Genomic DNA, 21,996 nt, shown 5'->3' on the forward strand with positions numbered 1-21,996 from the left:
AATCTCTTCATCATACTTGTAGCTCTGACAAAGGGGGGCTGCTTGAATCTCTGAAATGCCTTGGCTGCTTCTGAGAACTTTTAATCAAAAAACTTTATCTGGACCAAAATGAAACCACTTTCTTCAATTTGGATTTGAACAATAAAAACCAGATAAAGGTTCTAACCTTTTCTCACACTATCCATACCTTGTTTTGGCTGGAGTTCTGTTTTAACAATAGTATATACTTAGCATAGGTTTACAATGCAGCAAGTCCAGTTGCCGTTTTGTATATATGTATAAGCTAGTGATCAAAGAATTTTCTTGTTGCTGTATAGTGTTGGTCAATTTTAAATTGTTCTTGGGAGGCTATTGGTAAACAGTTTCGGTATAGGCAGAGCAATTGTCTCAACTTTTTTAAGAAAAATTCTAAAAGTTATTTCTTGCAATAAGAAGTTTACCTTATATGTTGGAAGAAATATGCAGAAGAAATGTTGTGCAATGATTTGTAAATTTGAAATACCAGCAGTGTGATTATCAGATGGAAAAGCATGAATTACAGTCTGTGGTATTTTGTTTTAGGAGGAGAAAACCTGAGATGCTCTTTGCAACACACTCTTTTCTGGTAACTTGATTGCTTTGCGGTGCCCGATTATAAAGGTAGAAGTTATCAGTCTAACATCTATTGGAATGAATGGAGCAGAATGTGCTGTACATTCGGTTAAGCCCTGAACTCTCCCATCTCCATGCACTGCTAAAGAGAAACAAAAATCCAATTTGCCTGTCACTTGCTTGCCTCCTTGATTAGATAATAGACACACTGAGGCTCTATGGATGTAGTATATCACATCAAGAATACAATGTTAGGGGCCATTACTACTCTAATAAACAGTGGTCAGCACATTAAAATATGGTAATAAGACAGCATAACTAGTGCATACAAATGCTGTGCATTCAAAAACAATGAGCCTAGGGAATGAATAGAACAGCCTGAAACCATTGTATTCTCATCACATCAAAACCGTGCAGAGAAAAAAAAAGCAAGCAGAGAGGATTTTTTTTTATTACCCAAGGCTATTTTTTATTTTACTTTATTTCAGTGTTCTCTTCTGGTCACACAAGTTCTCTTACAAGGAAATAACATTTTATCGTGTGTGCAATACTCACTAGATCTGTTATCTATATCTGATTAACACTGCTACTCGTTACCAGCAGTGAGGTTATCTAGCACGGTGTGTACTCCGTCTTTCCAGGGTTAAAAAAAAAGAACAATTCTGGTCTTTAAATGTGATATATTTAATATATTTACTTTAGAGGAAATATATATATATATTTATATTTTTTTTTTCTGTTGGCAAAACTTTAGTGAAAACTACTAACAGTTCCTATAGCATTTTCTATACTGTAAAGTTTTTTTTTGTTTGTGTTGTGTTCTTTCCCTGCTAGCCATTGAGGGAATATGTTGGGCCATTTATGAAGATTGGCCAAAGAATAAAAGGCTTTGAATTTATTTGTGTTGGCCACCATCCTTTCTTCTTGACCAGTAGCTCCCTTCACGATAATGATATATTATGTTAGAACACAAAATACTCTGCAGACAGCAATAGGAACAGGCGACTCCACTAAAGCTTTACTATATACCTTCTGATATTTTTCTTTTGTTAATTAAATATATTTTCACATATCTTAAAGGCCTCTACCTAGGAGCTTTTGGAAATCTACTTAGAAAAAATATGTGTCATAGGCACAAGTTAAACCATGGGCTGTACCATAACACATAAGGTACTGTTTAATCAAGGTGACATGTTTATGGCCATTGCCTGGGACACAGGTTTATGCTGTGAATACCTCTAGTCCAGCTATAAGGCAAACACTTAACTAACACTGAAGGGAGCCATTGTTTTCTATTCCTCCTATGCAAACGTTGTGAGCATACTTCATTTTATCATCTGCTCCCCAATTCGACACTGACTGCTATGGCTGAATGAGAATAAGAATTTTTCAAATGCTAAATGCACGATTCACTTTCCACCTAAATGTACCTTCATTCAACTTTGTCCCCCCTGTCTTCATTATCATGAGGAATATCAAGTTAAAAAACGGATTAGTGTTACATGAAGAACACCATCTGCAGCTTTTTCAAGATGGCACCTTAGGCCACCAATGTGTACTCCCTGCCTTCGAGAGTGGCCTATTTTGTATAACCCCCACCCACCCAATAACTAAGCAGATTTGCCAATGTTTTCAAGCTCAAAGCCAATAATGTCTATTTGCTAAAAAACAAACAGCACAATTTTCTTTTTCTGAAGTTTTTTTTTTCTTAGATATAGCCATAGAAACATTTATAGACACACTTATGAATATTTTGGACAGATAGGGGGGAAGGGAAAGGACTGTGTCATTAAATAACTATGTGGATACAGATATAAAATAAACAGGCTGCCTGCAGGAATCTCATTTTATTTTGAACAAGTCCTATTGTATGCTTACAACCTTCCTTTGGTAGCATGGCAGCTGAGCCCTGCTATATAGAGATTATATGCCTGAGTTTATTTTTCAGGAATTGTAGATTGTCTTCTGAGCAGCATTGGCCCAAAGACCAATAACATTTGAATAGGCCAAAATAACCAGTTGGAGATATTACTCACACAGTGTCTTTTGCATGTGTAGGAGGCCTGACTTGTCATGTTTGTGGGAGTTTTTTTTTTTTTTTTTAACAATTTTGATCCCACTTAAAAGATCAAAAAATGTATATATATAAAAAAATAAAAGGAAGGATTAGTAAGAATGCCCCATTTTGCATGTCCAGTTGGTAACTAGAATGAATCATGATTTTTCTGCAATTTCTTGAAAGATGTTGCCCTTTGTACGTGCAAAGCTGGGGCTGTATGTGGTACAGGCTTGTGATTATGCTTCCCCCCAACTCCTGTTGCATCCGATTCACATTTATAATCCACCAACACAAGCCAACAGATCACCAGAAGCCACTTTCACTGATCCTCCATGTCAAATCCTCCATACACAAATAAAGAAGAATAACAGAAAGAAATGCTGGTCCTTTAGAAAGTGGTGGCAGTGGCTAGAGTTTCTTCCACATCAGGTCAGCGTACAATGACTGCCAAGACCAGGAGAAAGAGCAGCAGAGATACCCTGACCCCATCACACCTGTTGCCTGGTGCCTGCACTCCACTGGGTATCCTGAGGGACGTCCTACGAGTACATTTAGTCTTCCTCTTTGTTGTAGCAGTGGGGATAGTGTCAAAATTTAATTTCAGTTGATAATCCGGCATGTAATCCTGTACGTCATGGATGCTCTTCCCAGAGAGGGGCTTTGAGATCCGATTTCGGTTCTTGTGGTTTGTGCAGTTCTTCCCAGGTTTCCTATTTCCTGGACGTGAATCTGGATAGGCAGCTGGCTCATTTTGGTGCAAATCTTTTCCCTTTTCTTTTGAGGAATGATGTGAATGGTGTCCTTTATGTGATATCTGGTGTGTCGTGCTGAATGTTTTAATTTGGTGAAGAGACTCAGAGCCTGAACAGTGTATGTATTGTTCTGTTTTCAAATTTTTGAGATCTTTACCTTGCAACATTGGGGGTGACTCACATTCCACACTTGAACTTGTCCCTCTAAATTTTTGTAACCACTCCCACAGAGACCTAGCCTTGCAGCCACAGTCCCAGGGGTTGTCATTCAATCTCAGAAACTCTAGAGCAGAAAGGTGCGCTAAACATTCCCCCTGAAGTTCAGAAATGCTGTTGTTAAACAGGAAAAGTGTGGTCAGCCTCTTAAGATCATGGAATGCATTTTTATGAATAAATTGAAGTTGGTTCTGATGGAGAAGAAGGCGGTCTAAGTTGACCAGGCCTCTAAATGTATTTTGATGGAGGCTCCAAAGCTTGTTGCCATGCAAAAATAGATGACTTAGATTGACCAAATCGATAAAGATGTCATCCTGTAGGAACTCAATGTGGTTGTTTTGGAGATAGAGATATTGCAGACTGTGGAGGCCATTAAATATTCCACTAGGCAAAGAACTGAGGCCACATTTATATAGGTTCAAGGTATGAAGTCTACTCAGACCCTGAAAGGTCTCTGCTGCCAAAGCCCTCAAATAGCGATTGTCCCCTAGATCCAGCTCTTCAAGGTTGTCAAACCCTTCAAATGTATCTGGATCTATAAAGGTAATGTTGTTGCTATAAAGCCACAGTGTGACTAAGGAAGGGCTGAAATGTCCACGAAGGAGCATGGTTATCTGATTGTTTTGTAGGAATATCCTCTCACTTATTTCTGGAATGCCCTCCGGTACAACTCCAAAGTTGTGTGACTGGCAGCTGACCGTCATTGGTGAAGGATAACACACACAGTTTATGGGGCATAGTGAAATGAAAGGCAACTGCAGTCCAAAAAGAACCAGAAATAGATCCACGTGGCATCCTGCAAAAAATAAAACAGAAAACTCTATTAATTATAAAGTATACTAAACTTCAATGCCACAGATACATGCACATATTATTTATTATTATTTTTTTTGCTGATGTCCAGTTATTTTGGGGTCGGAAATTAAACATGTACAATATGTGAAACAACTCTAAAAAACATTTCTGTGCATGTTGAATAACCTAAACCAGTTTACAAAATCAAATATCGGACATTGATATGCCTATAATATGCTGTCTATTAGGTTAACTGTCTGCCATGTTAGGCAAAAGGAGACACCATATTTACAGATTATAATTTTTTGTTCTCTGAGATTATTTTATAGGATCTGTTCATGGTATTACAAATTATTTTTGCCTGAACAAGTTCATAAAAAATTATATAGTGTATGACAGCGAGACCTTTATTAATCTGAAGAAAACTATCCACAATAACAAAATAACCTACATGTGGGCAGACTTATCATATTGCTACATGTGTTTAAAGTATATCTAAACCCAATAAACTCTCAAAAGGTTTCAAATGTTAATAAAATTTCAAAAGTTTTTTTCCTTTTCGTCATCCAGCGATGAAAGTCCTTGTTGTCTCTTCACTATATGTACTGCCGGTGAAGGCTACAAGCTGCTATGCCAACTTTAGCAAACAAATTGTTTTTCAGTTAGAGGTAGGTTTAGTTAAGTGTGTTTTACATAACCTTGTCAAATTTTTTGTGTGCAAATGAAGAAATGTGGTACCGAAGCTTTTAAATTCAAATAAAATGAATTTCTGTGAGAATATATGTGACTAATATGTACTTTATTTCAAAATAAAGTGAAATAACAGCACTGTGTAGACTTTACAGCAGAGTCTACTTTGGATCCCTACGCAGATAAGGACTTTTGACTTTGCTTTGACTTTCTATATCTGCACACAGCTTCCAAGTCAGTGACTCAGAAAGCAATAAAGTGTTAGTTCACCTGTACAGAAATAATGTAAAGGGGAACTAACATTGTACACCCTCCCCACCCTTGCAACCCCCACTGTACTTACCACCGAGCATGCTGAGCTGTCAGTGCCCATGCACCTGGTCCAGTGGCCTGGGGATTTGAAATCCCCACTCTTTGCCCTTCTTCTCTGTGCAGCACTTCCAGAATGGTTTAGCGCAATCTCCTGTGAGAGCGCTGACTAAGAAACATTACTCTGAACCATTCTGGAAGGGCTGGATAGAGAAAAGGGAGAAGAGGCGGGGCTTTAGCATCCCCAGATTTAATAGGAGTGGGACCATGGGGGGGGGGGGGGTTGCTCAGGGTGTACAATGTTAGCTTACCTGTACATTTTTTCTGTAAGGCTAGGTTCACACTGCTGGGATTTTGATCTGACTTTCAGTGTGATTATATTGTGCAACTTGGATGCTACTTTAAAGTGGTTTGCATATTCTATGGGGCCAATATTGTGCTGGAACTGCACCAAAGTAGTACAGAAGTAGTAGTTGAGTTGCATTGACGTGAACAGGCAACTTTTGAAAACAATGTGACTTGCATTGTTATGAGATTCTGTGCAATTCAGGTCAGGTGAATCTGAAATCACACAAGTCTGAATAAAGCCTAAAGGTGAACTAACACTTTAAGGCTGGGTTCGCACTTATGCGAATTGGATGTAAGTTTCCCTAAAACGGAGAACAGGGACGCACCGGACCCCTGCTGTGAGCAGAATGCAAATCAACTGTGAACTCAGCCTAAAGCGAACAGGTACAGACAACAGCCAGTCAACTAGTATTTTCAGATGGAGGCCTAGAATGGAAGCCCCCTTGTTTCTTTCACAGTAGGGTTATTTTATTACAAGAAAAAAATTGAAGTTCTGTGTATCTCTATGCCATTGCATAAAAGTGACTATGGATGTCTGAAATAATGAAGCTTTCATTAAAAATTGATTTTGTGTTTGAAAGATCATGGACTTCTAAAGGTCATGTATTGCCAATCGTTTATTCCACGCTCATTATTTGGCTGTATTTAAAAATGTGGATTTTCTATGCAAATACAGCCGCTGAATATGTAAAAAATATAAGTAATTACAAGTCACACATATTATAACAAGTTTTCAGCATTAAGCGATCAAGGTGAGAGTTAACATCCTTAATGCATGTGTTCTAGTTTGTAATACATATTCATACTGGATTAACTCAGGTAATGCCTACTAAACACAAAAAAGTTTCATTTTAGTAAACACTAAAGCCTAGTTACAGGCAAACTAGAACAATCCATTTTTGGAGAAGTAAATGTATTGGGTTTGATTTTCCAGTTCAAACTTTTTATTGACAAAAGTTAGGAAACAAACAATGTGTATAAAACAATTGTAACACGAAAAAGAAAAGATAAAGGCATTACCTAACAGATAAGGCTCAACTAAAATCCCACACGGGGCAAATGGGACATTATATTACAAAAGAAAAGTAGCAAAATACAGGCGAGGTACCGCTATTCTGCATTGTAGACAGCAATATGCAAAATAAAGGCAAGGTATCAAAACAACACAGGTAAACCCCATTAGCCTAGGGTAAGTATAAAAAATAAAAGGCTAAACATAAAGACATCTAGGGAAAATTTAGTAAGGTGGGTCTTTCTCTGGATATCCCCTCTCACAATATACAGCATATGCTGAATAAGTAGGGGTAGAAGACTGAGTTTGAAAATTTTCCAGAGGTGTGACTCCAAAAAACATTTAGGTTATTTAGTTTATTGCAGCAAATACTGGAGGAGAGTAAGGCTGGGTTCACACTATTGCCAATCGGATGCAGTTTTCCCAGCATTCAGTTTGCCTGTCAGGAGATTGTGACTGGCTCTCTATGGAGCCAGTTCACATATCTCCAGAGCGGCTCTGGAGCGAATTGCATAGGAGTCCTGTTTGTCTTCTCATCCTTTTCAGGTCTGAATTCAGCCAAAAACTTGGACTGAAATCAGACCTGAAACGGTGAACAGGGACGCACCGGACCCCTGCTGTGAGTTGCTCCATGTGGCAGTGTGAACCCAACCTAATGCAGATTGCTTAAAATATACATCAAGCAAAAAATCTTGTTTTCTAGTTTTGGATGGAATAGGGAAGGAACAGAACTCTTGTCTGTTTTCATTCTTGCCTGTTGAGGGTTTCCTTCATATCCTGTATGGAAAAATGTTGTCAGTAGGACAGGAAGTGAAGGGAACTATCTCAACTGGAGCCCCCAGATAGCAGTAAAAATCAGCAGGAAATATCTCAAATGGAGCCCCAGATAGCAGTATTCGTGTAAAGGGTCTTTATGCCATGCAATAAATACGTGGTAATTGACTACTATGGGTTTAAAAAAAAAAGTAACCATATGATACTATGTTAACAATATCTCAAAAATAAGACATCAGCCATGTCCCATTAACCACTTCCCGACCACCCGCCACCTTTTTACTGCGGCAGGGTGGCTCCCCTGCGCAAACCAATGTAGACCTACGTCGGTCGCGCGTGGGAAGCTAGGGGGCAACGGGGAAGCCGATGAACAGGTCAGGCGTCTCCGATTGCCGCCTGACACCCACGATCGCTCCCCGCTGAGAGAGAAGGACGGTCAGCTGTTGTAAACACAGCTGACCGTTCTTCTCCCTGAAATGATCATAGGGCCCATGTGATCCTTCTATATAGGATCACATGCCTCTCTGGTCATTTCAGAAGCCACACCCCCCACAGTTAGAATCACTCTCCTAGGCTCACATTTAACCCACTGATCACCCACAGGGTTAACCCCTTCCCTGCCAATGGCATTATTACAGTAACAGTGCATATTTTTAGCACTGATTACTGAAGTAATGTCACTGGTACCCCCAAAAGTGTCAAAAATATTAGTTAGGGGTCTGATCTGTCCGCCGCAATGTTGCAGTCCCGCAAAAAAATCGCAGACTGCCGCCATTACTAGTAAAAAAAAAAAAAATCTATAAAAATGACATAAATCTTTCCCGTAGTTAGTAGATGCAATAACTTTTGCGCAAACCAATCAAAATACGCTTATTGCTATTTTTTTTACCAAAAATATGTAGCAGAAAACAAATTGGCCTAAAATGTAAAAAAATTTTGATCTTTAATTTATATTTTTTTGAGAATGTCATATAGCAGAATGTGAAAAATATTGTTTTTTTTTTCAAAATTGTCGCTCTTTTTTTAAATAAATAAATAAAAAATAAAAATCGCACAGGTGATCAAATACCATCAAAACAAAGCGCTATTTGTGGGAAAAAAGGACATCAATTTTATCTGGGTACAGCGTCGCACGACTGCGCAATTGTCCATTAAAGTAACGCAGTGCCGAATCGCAAAATCGGGCCTGGTCAGGAAGGGGGCAATCCCTCCCGGTCTTAAAGTGATTAATGAGAATTTATTTTACAAAACCATGTTAAAACATGTAGCTATACCTATTCCCTATTAAACCTAAACTCCCATCTCTACCCCTATCTTGAGGGTTTTCCATATTAACAAAGAATAATCTTAGATAGAAAACTAGTACATCCAATGACATAGATCAAACCAGGACTCACACCTAGCATATTCAAAAATATTAATCAATTTACTGTAAAAACCTCTGACTATTAGGTGCACCTTTCAGAAAACAGGAGTTTTGGCACGTATTAGACCCCTTTAAAGTCTAGAATGGAGTATGCATGCCATTGACACCCTGTGCGATTAATAGTTGTAAACCCCCAGCTTCCCTGTCTGATAAATATAATGTCCCCCAACCTTGGTAAAAGAAAGTGGAATTTGTGCATTGATGACAAGTAACATGTTTAAAAACAGGTGGCTAGTAAACATGCTTTCATTTTCTCCACGGAAAAATTCTGCAACATCATTTTAACTGAAAGCACAGATATTTACTGTAGATATTGAGGGTGAAGATCCTCAGAGAAAATTGACGAGTCACCCAGATTGCATAGGTTTTTGTGACTGCAAAGGAATTCCCAGGGCCACTGTTATAGAGTTCATAGCCAGAGATGCACATTGCATTTATGTATGGGACATCCAATGTCTCCAGCCACAACTTGTATACAAGGCATCCAATATTTCCAGCCACAAGTGCCACCCTCAGTGGGTATTCATAAGTCCCTTACCTCTAAATTACATAGGGAAAGATAATGTCCCAGTCCAAAACCCAGGCTGTCATTTGGTACTGTTATAAAAATCAGTGTGGTTCCTTGCCAAAATTAAAGTATGTTTCCACATATGGGATCCATATGTTCCAATTTGCTCCAGCAGGGGAAAAAAATCCTTCCTGATCCCCCCAGGAGGCAATTAGATATTCCCTGGATCAACTTTACCTATAAATATTAGTATCCAATAAGTATTAGGATCCACAGCAGAGCAAGTTGCAGCATAAAAGCCTTAAAATATTTTGTATTCCTATCTGCATACTCAAGATCATCTTACTGCCAATGAAGTGTTGTCATATTTTCCAATGTTTTTTAATATACTTGGTATGAGTCCTGGTTTGATCCATATTGTGGGATGTACCAATTTACTAACTAAGGTTATTCTATGTTATATGGAAAACCCTCCGTATAGGGGATGAGGGTTTTGTTTTAATAGGGATTAGGGATGGTTACATGTTTTGACATGGTTTTGTAAAATAAATGTTCATTGAGGAGAGATGGCTGGTGTCTGTTTTGTCTTATTTATTATATTATTAAGATAATGTCATTATTATTAATAATGTTTTTAATTATTTTTATTAATAATATTTTGAAATTCAATCCATAGTAGTCCATTAAAAGTAGTGTTTGCTGGTGTCTGGTTTCAATATGTCTACTAGGAACTAGGATTTATAAGGGAAAGTGGGGGAGGATTGATATCTATATATATATATATATATATATATATATATATATATATATATATATATATAATTTAAAGCCACATTTAAAACGTTTCCTTGTGTGTACTCTTAGCTAGTTCCTCCTTTAATTTTGTACAAAATATATTCCATTACCCAATAGCTGGATACTATCAAATTGACAGCTCTGCAGAGTCTCCCTGTGATAACAGTAAAATTGGGGAAGGTTTGCTCTGAATTATACCTTTGTGTGGATGAGGATGTGCACTAAATTTAGTAGGATTCAGTGTCCCTTTAATTTTCCTTCCAGACCGTTTTTTCATTATTATTAGAAAACATATTTTAGATATGAAATAGAGAACATCAGCAGAGGGTAATGTGTGACTGTTATTCTGCTAAGCTCATTGATATTATTGCTATTTCATTATGGGCTATGGAAGAGCAGTGACTGAAATGTGCCACAATTTAAACAAGGATTTCTGCAGTGTAATTTCTGTTTCACATAGAGGAATATATTTTTATAATGAATTTCTAGCTGCTCCTATTTCTAACACAGGTGATGACATCAGTAGGGTTCCTGCATTAGCGGCACTTGGGAATGGACGTAGAATCTATAATGAAGTGCTATCTCCATGGTGCATGCATAAGCAAGCCTTCCAAGCCAAATGAATGGTAGATTTATTCTTGTTTGTGTTTCCAATGCACAAGAGGTTTATATGTTTTCTATTTTCTATACATTCCAAGCTAGGCAGAAAGGACATGGCTTTGGCCTACTTTGGTTACTACACAATGACAGTTGAGTTTGGATGACCTTTAAACTTCTTCTTGCATATTTTAAACCCATGTCTTCTTGACATTTTCTTAATCTGATGTGTTCTTGCACATCTGTTATGATTAGGTGAAAATGTTAACTTAAGAGAAGAAAAATTGCAGTCTAATTAAAAGCAGGTTGTTTTAAAATATTTCTTCTCAGAAACTTTGGATGAAAACACTCCTTTACATTTTACTTGATGTGTTTTCCATTGAAATGTTTGAAAATGCATCAAATTGCATGTTAAATTGCATTGCAATGCACTTTGTATTGCAGGTCAACACGCAACATTGCATGGCGACAAGACACAACATTTTCTTGTTCAATCATTTTAATAAAAGGTTTTTACATATACATATGACATATAAGAGTAAACATTCAACAAATATAAAGATATCATAATAACAACACTCATGTAATTCCAGTAAAGGTTTAGTAATGGTTCGGTATATTGTACAGTCATTTCCAGTCATAGGAGAAGTAGAGAGGAGAAAGAATAGAGGCTCCGGTGAAGAAAGGCAAAGTCAATATTAACACAAAGTAAGAAATAAAAAAAAAAAAATGAGGGGAAGGAAAACCAGGCCAGTAGTAGCGAGAGGGAAGTGTCATGTTAGGGGAGGCTCACCATGCCCAGGCTCAAATAAAATGGCTTAAAATGTATCAGAGCTTCAGCAGGCATTGGTTGAAATTTGCAGGTATGAAATGTGAGACTCAAGGTGGCCAGACCTCCTGAAATGTATGCATCATAAAGTATTTGCTGTCAACTTTTAAATAATTATTAACCACTGCAATTTAGCCTTGACCTCCAATGCACTTAATGTATCGGTGATCCAGCTTTCTCACTGTTAAGACATGGATCATAAGAATGAATTGTTTTTTAGAGACTTTAGAGGGTTTCACATTAAGAAGTATACAAGATGGGTCTGAAGGAGTTGTGAATTACAAAAGAGTATGTAGGATTTTGTGGGTCTTGGTCCAAAATCTTTGAACAATAAGACAAGTCCACTGGATGTGAAAACAGGTTCCCATTGTTGAACATCCTCAGAAACAAGTGACCAGGTTGCCGGGGAATGTCCATGCCATGCGGGTTAGTACCATATACCATCGTAATAAGACCTTGTAATTAGTTTCTATTGCAGTTACATTGCTGAGCAGGAAAAAACATGCCTTTTAACAAATGTTAAAATGTTTTATGATGCATTCACATGATTTCAATGGAAAAGCATCAGGCAAAGGTGGGTTTTCAGCCTTAAAGTATAACTAAAGCAAACACTTTTTTTGGATAGAGTATGGAAGGGTTAGAATCCATCAGCACATTGTCCCTTCGGTTTCTTTTTTTCATGGACACACTAGGAAATTAAAAGGAAATCTCTCCAAAGTGATGTAAATCCTCTCTTAGACAATCGTCATCGGAAGTGTCCCCCACTGGACTTAGTATTTCCGTTCCAGAACAGTGGGGACACAGAGTGCAAAAAAACTGTCAGGGTCAGCACTCTATCCAAAGCTAAAAGTAAAAATATAAGCTTTCAATACACTTTAAATTGGAAGTAAACTCCCATGCATGACTTTTACCTATAGGTAAGCCTATAGTAAGGCTTACCTATAGGTACAGTAAATATCTCCTAAACGTTCTACGTTTAGGAGATATTTACGTTTGATGCAGCCTGTTACATCACCGGTGCATGAGCTCTGAAGGATCATCATACCGTGTCATTCCTTCAGAGTCCTGTGCCGTGAACGGCAGCTCCTACTACTCACTCAACCGGAGTCTGCAAACCCGGAAGGAAGACCAGGTGAAAATGGAAGTGCCTTCAGTAGTGACAGTGCACCACTGGAGGGCTTCATTCTAAGGTAAATTTCACATATTGTGCTAGTATGCGATGCATACTAGCACATTATGGCTTTACCTTGCAGGAATTAAAAAAACAAAACAGCAAGTTTACTTCCGCTTGAATACATACACCAAATTACACATACTATTTCAAATGTACATTTACTGCTAGTAATTCTTCACTGTGCAAAAATGCCCCCCAAACATTCCATTGAGTTTTAGAACAAATAAAAACGACTATTTGATATATGAGTTACTTTTTTTCTAAAACTCTAAACCACGAGTTCCCAACTTTTTTAAGTTCTGACAAATCATGATGAAACTTCAAATTTTCCTGACACATAGCATCATACAAATGTTTTGCAGCCTCTTGTCTTCTGCAATGAAGCAGGCAATAACCCAGGAAGCCAGTAGAGAACTTCCATCAACCATGTTTTTTTATTTGTGTCAAAAATCACACTGAAACTTTTGCAAGCTCTTTCTAAAAAAGACAAACAAACCAATAGAGAATAACTGTTTTATGACTATTTTTGTGTTTAGCAGCCTTCTGCCAAGCTGGAAAAAAAAACCCTTTTCAACATTTCCTGTTATAAATAGGACAAAATCTACTTTACATTGCTCAATGCAGGTCCATAACTAGAAATCCCAATCAATGTAAATTTCAATTCAATTTCATGTTTCATATATAAAAAAAATATATATATATATACACAGTGTATATATATATATATATACAGTGTATATATATATATATATATATATATACAGTGTATATATATATATATATACTAGACATGTGCAATTTGTTTCAGTCTGAATATAAATTCGGACACATTTTTGGTTATTCAGAGATTCGGATGTATTTAGTTGAAATTCTTTGAATTTCGTATATTCGTTTTCTAAAGAGTTCCAAATTTTTGGAACATTTCGAATTCGCATCGGTCAAAAGATGATCGACCAATTTGACTTCTGTGTGAAGAATACCTGGTTTTTAAGGAGCGTGCTGGGAAACTGGCCACCGCGTCCTTACCAACCGATGACTCATCAGCTTCCCTGCTGAGAGCTGAAATGTAAACAAAATAATGCGGGCAATTAAAAATTCAGAAAAAAATACGGCATGGGGTCCCCCCTCCAAAATCTATACCAGACTCTTATCCGAGAATGCAGCCCAGCGGGCCAGGAAAGGGAGGGGGACAAGCAAGAACCATACCAGGCCACGTGCTCCCCACCCCAAAGCACCTTGTCCCTATATTGGGCGGTGGTTGTGAGGCAGGGGGCTTATTAGAATCTGAAGGCCCTCTTTAACAAGGGGGCCCCCAGAACTCACGCTCCATGTTGATGAGTATGGGGTACATAGCCTTCGACGAGACCAAAGGTTTTTTTTCTGATCCAGTGGTGCAGTGAGGGTCGTGATTGACCATAGATCTACCAGGGACATTTAAAAAAAAAAGAGGAATTGTCAAAAACTAATTTTGTGTCTTTACTTTTTACACTTTTATGGTGAATGGGTGGGGTTACTATGTACCTCATACTTATTCATGTAGGGGGGCTAAGATCTGGGGGGCCCCCCTGGTAAAGGGGGCTTCCAGATTCTGATAAGCCCCCACCTGCAGAACCCCACAACCACCGCCCAGGTTTGTGGAGAAGAGGCTCTTGGTCTCATCAAGTGCACGCTCGTCTCCCCCCCTTTCCTGGCCTGCTCAGATAAGGGTCTGGTATGAATTTTGGGGGGGATCAAAGGGACCCCATGCTGTTTTTTTAAATTTTACATTGCCGGCATTCTTTTGTTTAATTTCAGCTCTCAGTGGGGCAGCCCGCTGGCACCTGATGAGTTATCGGTTGTTAAGGATGTGGCGGCCCGCTTCCTGACCCGCTTCTTAACAACCAGTAATTATTTACATTTATTCATTTTAAGATTTAAAGTGGAACTTTACCCAAAAGAGGAAGTTCTGTTTACCCCCCCCCCTTTCTGTTGTATTTGGCACTTTGTTTTTTAAAGGGGAAGTGGGTATTTGTTTTTGATAGGTACCCACTCCCAATTCTGCCTGAATGCATGCACAATGAGAAGTTTCCCTTAGAAAAGATGTTGACACTAGGGACCCAAAGCCCATTGGAGAACTGGCTCAGATGAAGACAGCCCTGGACCCCTGGACGGGTATTTTTTTTTGGGGGGGGGGGACTGAAGCTCCTCTTCAAAGCTGGATTTCAGGTTTTCAATTAAATATTCCTATGTATCCAGAAAGGAAATAAACCCACTTTGTGTGCACCCAATGCATTTGGCAAACACAGATATTAACTTTCAAACTAACAACACCACTGTGCTGCGCATCTGTTCCCATAATGGAGTTCCATTTTAATAGTAGTTTTTGGGTGGGGGTGTTGATTTTTTAATCACCTATGGCTAAGGGCCTTCTGTTCAAATTGCCACAAAGTTTGCTTGTCTATGGTCAGTATCCTTCTGTTTAAGTTGACAAGAGATGTGTTCCAATAGTGAAGATTAACAAAACAGTTAAAGTCTATGTTTACCTCACTAAATAATCTATATTAAATTGTGTTTAATAAAGATGGATAGATTTTCACAATAATCAAATTTGATGTGTTACCTTTATTCTTCAACATACATATGCACATTAAGCATATAGGGCTTTTATGGTATATTTTCATATTTTTGTACTTGCCCAATGAGAAAATATCACCATGGCCTAATAAAAAAAAGGTTCTTATAGCTCTGCCAAACAATAAATAGGTGGGCAAGGACAAACTAATCTTGACCACAGAACCAAAGAGCAGTCAGACAGGAGAGCATTTACAAAATATAGATGGTCAGGGTAGTGGTATTAGAAAATAATTTAGACTTATGATTAGAGATGTAATAGATGATTATATCTATAAAGTACAGGCTTCTTCTTAGAAGAATGGTGGAATTGGATACCAAGAAGCTCACTTGGGTGAGTTGTTTGGCAGATAACAGAAAAAAAGAAGGAACAACTACCCATCCAGGTCCTACTGACACAATAAATTTAAGAACCAATGAAGAGCGATTGGCGCACAACCCCAAAAATACATTGGTTGTAAAAAATGTTTTTGTTTTGTTTTTTTTTTATGTTAAGATCGTACTTTTTTTTTTATTCAGGTTGTTACATTTTGATAGACCTCTTTATTGTGACAAATTAAGATAAATATTTGGACTAACCCCCTATAGCTTGGCATTTTCATCTTTTTAATCCATAAATTGTGATCTATTTTGTCATTTTGATAATGCCAATATTTTGAACAAAATAAACCAATCTAAATTAACTCTTCTAAATTCACAGTTCCCCTTTAAAATCAATGCACGCTGTTCAATACGTCATATAATCCTGAATTAATTAAAATAACAAAAGTTATGTAAAAACTTCCAGGTCACACAATAAACTATAATTCACAAACCATTACCCACGTCTCCCCCATAAGAACTGTCCTGTTTTAATTGTCCTAAATCTAGATCATGACACCATTGCCCTAGAGTACAAGATAAATTGGCGGATATGTTTTATTCTCTGAAGCAATTTCAATCCTAATATCTCAAGGAGAACCACTTTAGCAATGATCTGACTCTCAAAAATCTACATCCCAATGTACTTTAGTTTTAAGTGTGTCATTTGAGTGCATTAGCTAATCTGTTCTGTGCTGTTCGGAGTATTGTGTGGATTAAAAGAGCCACCTTTCAGGTCTGCATTTGTCTTACATGCTACAGGTTGAATATCACTGCTTAAAAGTATTTGATTGTAGCCATACAAGCAAGCTTCGTTTCCTCCCCACTGACTCTTTCCACTCTTTGCTTTTTGGAGTCAAGAACAAAAACAGCATTAAGGAATCACAGGCACATTTTTAGCACTGTACTTCATCCTGTTTGCTCTGTACATTAGTCTGGATAAAGATACAGAAATGCCAAACACGTGGCAGCCTACTCCTATAATGAGTGCCTTTAAATCCATGTACCTTGTAATGATTTCTGTAATTTAGCATAGGAAGATCCATAACTTCTATGTTATTCAGTCATAACCTGATTAAAACTTGGCAGAGCAGTAGATATTCCAATCATAAGAGCATAGAGAACGTTGAATAAAATGACACACTAGAGTCAGACAGCAATCAGGGTAATATAGCCCAGGAGGACAAAACACAAACCAATTTCTAGTTTATTTTTGTGTACTGGCAACTCCTGATACAAGACAATAATTTATCATCTAGTCATCTCATGAGCAAAAATACAGTAAAGCTACCCAATCATATGGAAACAGTATAAGTGATTCATGAACCCAGTAGCATCTAACTTTTTATTAAGACTTATAGTTCCATAGGGCAGGCGAGCCATATGACAAAGCTAAGTTGTCCTTAAAGTGATTGTAAACGATCACTTTGTAAAACAACCTATTCCGTTTAAAATAGAAATGAAAGGCAAAACATCTGTACAAAGATATAAAAAACCTTGTAAATACCTTTTTTCCCTTTTTTTATAAGTGCTTGCATTCCCTCTGTTCTCAGCTGCATAGGAGCTGGGGGGGGGGGGAAGGAGCAGGGCACTGGCCTTCCCAGTGAATGGCTGTGCAGCAGGGGCATGACAGGACAAGTCTGATCATTGGAGGAGAGCATACTGAGTTCCCAGCATAGCTAGAGAACTCACCATGGTGTGGTCTCCTGCTTATTGTGGTTAGTTTTTGATAGTAAAGTAAGGGGACTAGCAGGGCAACCAGGGATTTTACATAAAGGAAGCAATAGAAAGATAACAAGATGCTTTCTCATACAAGTACAGGGAACAGCAGCCACATAAGTGTTGGGGTCACAAATGATTTAAGTACCCCATACATCAACCAAAAATGTGTAATGCTTCATTACTGAAAGGTTCATTAAATCATTTCTAGTAGGTGAACCTATGGATCATTCCATTATAAATTATACTTTTTATAGTGGGATGAACCAGGCAAAAATAAGAATTAAAAAAAAAAATGTATTTGCACTGTTAAATTGAGTTTATAGTGTGCCTTATTCTTTCAAGGATTGCTTGATTTTATATAATTTACTTGTATTCCCTCCCTGTCAGAGCAGGAGTTGCAGGCTGTAAGGCTGTCCCAGCTCCTTCTTGAGCTCAGTCGTGATAGCAATTACTTAAAGTGGACCTATATTAAAAAGGGATTTTTTGTGTTATTGTGGTAAGAAATATCTAGTAAGGTTAATAGTTTCTAAACTGTACCCTAAAAAATCTATTTTTTAAAAAATCCCTTTCAATAAGTTGATGGGCACTTCATGACATGTGATGGTTTCTAGGCACTCCTTGTGTTCATTGTGAGTTCACCTGAAATATATCACCCCACTCTCTGGTCTGATGACTACTATTCTGGCTGGTTTTCTAGTATCTTCCGTAACACTGCAGTGAGAATTGGTGATGTCCCTCCTGTGCTGTTCATTGTCCTTCCATGGACTGGTTTAGGCGCTCAGAGGTCAAAGGTCAAAGAGTTCATATAGATATAAGCTGAAACAATGGCAGATAAAAGTGTTTATGTACACAGGTGGGGCAAAAACAGTTTGCACAGGGGGGATTAAGAGTCCATGTCCCTCAGCCATCTTGCCATCTTGCCAGTTTCCTGCCTCTGACGTCAGACGCCTTCTGGTTCCCTCCACGGACGCATCTTTCTGATCTCCCCGATTGCCCGGACGCACACAGCCAGCTGGTCTGGCGCTCTGTACCTGAGGCACCCTGGATTGTGTGGACCCCTCTCACCATTGTGGAACCGTTTTGGACCTGACAGACGCTTTTATCCTTACTTTGATGTAAGTTACTACGTATTTATGTCATAATAAATCATAATCTTGCACTCAAGTGGCGCTTTTCCCTCCTCTATTGTCCTTCCATGGGTCTCCTGCACAGAAATCTGGATTTATGGACCTGCAGTGCACCAATCCCTCAGCTTCTTCTTGATTAATCTGTGGTATCTCCTTTTTCATACTGCTTTGGGGGGTGATATTGTCAAAAACAAGGAAGAAAAGTCCTGCTTTGTCACAAAGATAAACACAAATGGAACAGAATGGCGCACTGAGCTAAAGAATGAAGAGCCAGTGAGGGATGATTTTTAACTAAGGGGGCTATTCAGTCCATAAAAGTTCAGTCTTTTAAACCAGAGAGGACAGTCCATGAAGAACCAATCCTAGGGCTACACCGTGGCTGTCAGCTGAAGAGAAGAAGCGGCTCTATGGGAAACCAAAAGGCAAAAAAGCAGCGACCACTAAGTGTAGTATGTAAAACCAATGAATTTATTCTAGAGGTAAACAACTCACATTTAGAAAATCTTGAGCATAGCATGTCAGTGACAATTCCTGCTGTGTACTTGGATCAGTCCTGCCACTACACCTAGTAGACACTGCTCCCCCCCCTTTTTTTTTTTTTTTGTTTACCAAGATGACCACCTTCACACAGAAACAGTGTAGAATGCATTATAAGTCAGTTCTGGAAAAAAGATCAGTTTTACAAAATAAAACAAAAGGTTTTGTTTTTTTGACAGTTTGCTTTCTTCCAGCGGACCATTAGAATGTCAGATGTCATCAACCCTGAGCTCAGTCAGAAGACAGTTCAGCCTTTGTGTGGGGCCTTACAGGCTGAAACTGGGCTAACATTTCTGATGCACCTATCCCTGAGAGGTAATGCTACACTTTCATTACCTAAAGTCCAATTAAACCTTTTAAATCAGCTAAATGCATTCCAGATACTTAAAAAAAAAAGCTCAATGTCTTAGACTTCATTTTCCTTCTAAAGCAGCCACAGCTGGAATAGAAAAGCATGTTTCCTGCTTGGAGCTGCAGACGAGAGAGAAAGACCAACATGCCCCTACTGAGTCCAACATGCCCCTACTGAGTCCAACATGTCCCTACTGAGTCCAACATGTCCCTACTGAGTCAGAACTGTAGCTCTGCAATCAGCAAAGGTCATGCTTCCTTATGATTGGAGAGTTCTGACCCTGGGTCCCACTCTGCATCACGCTGGCAGGGGAAAGGCCTTTCCACTCAGGCTGTATGTTCTTATTATAGGAAACAAATTGTAAGGCTTGGCATGCCTTTTCTTTTGATGCATCTAGAATGATTTAGCTAAAAAGTGAAGATTTAGATACCTACAAATACCCATGTTTGACTGATTCTCTTTAGGGTGGAGTATTATTGCTATGGTTTGTAGAAGCAAACTGGTTTCCCTTTTTATATTGGCTTGGCTACATCATTTGGATTATACTGCAAGACTTCAACAATACTTAGCCTTCCTTGGTAGGCATACACCGACAAAATGTCTTAAATAGTCTTACATGTCGCAAGTGTTATCTAATTGAGACAGCTATTAGCTCACTAGGATAAACAATCCAGCGTGCTGTGCACATACAGCTGACACAAGGGTGCATGCTCTATTGTCCTAAAATGAATTGTGTCACGCAAGCACAAAACTCCTAAATGTTTCCCAGTTCAGTTCTAATTCGAGCAGCCAGCCTATCATCGAAGCGGGGAAGAAAACGCTACAATTTATTGCATTGCTGCTTTTCCAGCTCTAAAAACTCAGGTGTACTAAGAGTTTCCAAGAAAAGAAATAAAAAGACAGGTCCGATCGAGGATCATCAAAGACATTGATATGGGGATTTGGCGAGGATTTACAATAATCACGGTATGAAACTAATGCTTTATTATGCTGATATGTATCAATTTCAGACTTGTTGCTGTCCACTGCTGTGCTGTATTTGTGTAATGTATCAAATAAAGGAACCCAAAGCCTCAGAACATTTATTAGATTTGATCTGTACTGTAAAAGACATTATTGAATAATTGTCAGGCTGCGTGGCGTTAGTACATTGTGGAATCAATAAGCTCAGTACACAGATCACCATAGAATAATCAAAACGTTCATAGAAGCAGCAGGTCAGAATTTTCATGTTGATCCAATAAGAGATATGATGCTAATCTGCCAGACGGCTAAACTGCTCCCTCTCAAGTCTCAACATGGCTTTCTCTGCTTGAATCCAATTGTACTAATGATACTTCATATCAGGCATACTGAAACACATGAGAATGTAACGTCATCAAGTCACAAACAATGAATATGAATCCACAGAAAGAAAAAAAACATGTGACATTGCTACCAACAACGCTTATATGTGGTAAACGTGAGCTGATTAGTGAAAATGAAAAGAAATAAGGGTTGATTTAGGAAATCACAGCTTTTACTGATTTACTAAGTGAAAAGACATTTTATAAAGTGAACCTTCTCTGTGACTTTAAAGTGTAACCCTTACACAAAAATTGAAAAGGTGAACTAACACCCAACACAGTCAATGTTCTCCCCCGTTCCCTGCTGCATTTACTTCCACGGGTAATTAGCTATATAGTGGTTGGGGATTTGAAATCCCCACTCTTCTTCCCTTTTTCTGTAAAGCATCCAGGACAGAGCAGAAGGATTCCAGTTGGTCAAAGTGGTCACATGCCGGTGCTGACCATTCACAAATAACTCTTTCATAAACCCCACAGTAACACATTTTAGTGTCAGTAAACCAGTGTATAGATACTACAGTTGATTTACTAAAGGGGTAAGGGTTGAAATATAAAACATATGAATTCCCTTGCAGTGAGGCTCTCTAGCACTACAAGTGTTATGCTCATGTATGCCTAGGGTACAAGTACAGAAGACCTTTACTTACCTAATCCCTCGTTACCCCAGGCTCATTTCATGCTAGAAAACTAGTCCCCCCAGCCTCTTCTCTAGGGCACTCTGTCTGTCACAGGTACTCAGATGTCATCAAGTACAATGAATCCATAGCTCTGCATTGTATGTGAGGGCACTTAGGGACTGTCCACAACCTAAGCTCAGTAAATGCTCATTTTGTTATATGAAAGTCTCTACTTCTTCAGTAAATAAATCCATCTCATGTAGTTAGATAAACTATCTGAAATGATATAACTACAGTAGAGAAGTTAGGCCCACAGCAAACCTGAAGTCCTGTTACTGGAAACAGCTCACCAGTGACATCATAGCTATACAGGGCAAAATAAACTCACCTGTTTCCAGATGGTTCTCTCTTGCTGGTCAAAAAAAAGTTTTGTTCACATGGGGCTCACTA

The 21,996-nt window shown here is 38.4% G+C and overlaps 1 protein-coding gene across 1 annotated transcript in view; it reads right to left on the bottom strand.

Annotated features, from left to right (window-relative positions):
- Positions 1 to 1,033: 1,033 nt before the first annotated feature.
- Positions 1,034 to 21,996, bottom strand: part of RTN4RL1 (reticulon 4 receptor like 1) — a 263,221-nt gene continuing 242,258 nt past the window's right edge. The window contains exon 2 of the mRNA XM_082248507.1: positions 1,034 to 4,414. Coding sequence (XP_082104633.1) covers positions 3,081 to 4,414 — 1,334 coding nt within the window. The 3' untranslated portion in view covers positions 1,034 to 3,080. The remainder of the gene's footprint in view (positions 4,415 to 21,996) is intronic.

The sequence above is a fragment of the Pelophylax lessonae genome, assembly GCF_965119305.1.
Source record: "Pelophylax lessonae genome assembly, chromosome: 2".
Taxonomy (NCBI): Eukaryota; Metazoa; Chordata; class Amphibia; order Anura; family Ranidae; genus Pelophylax; species Pelophylax lessonae.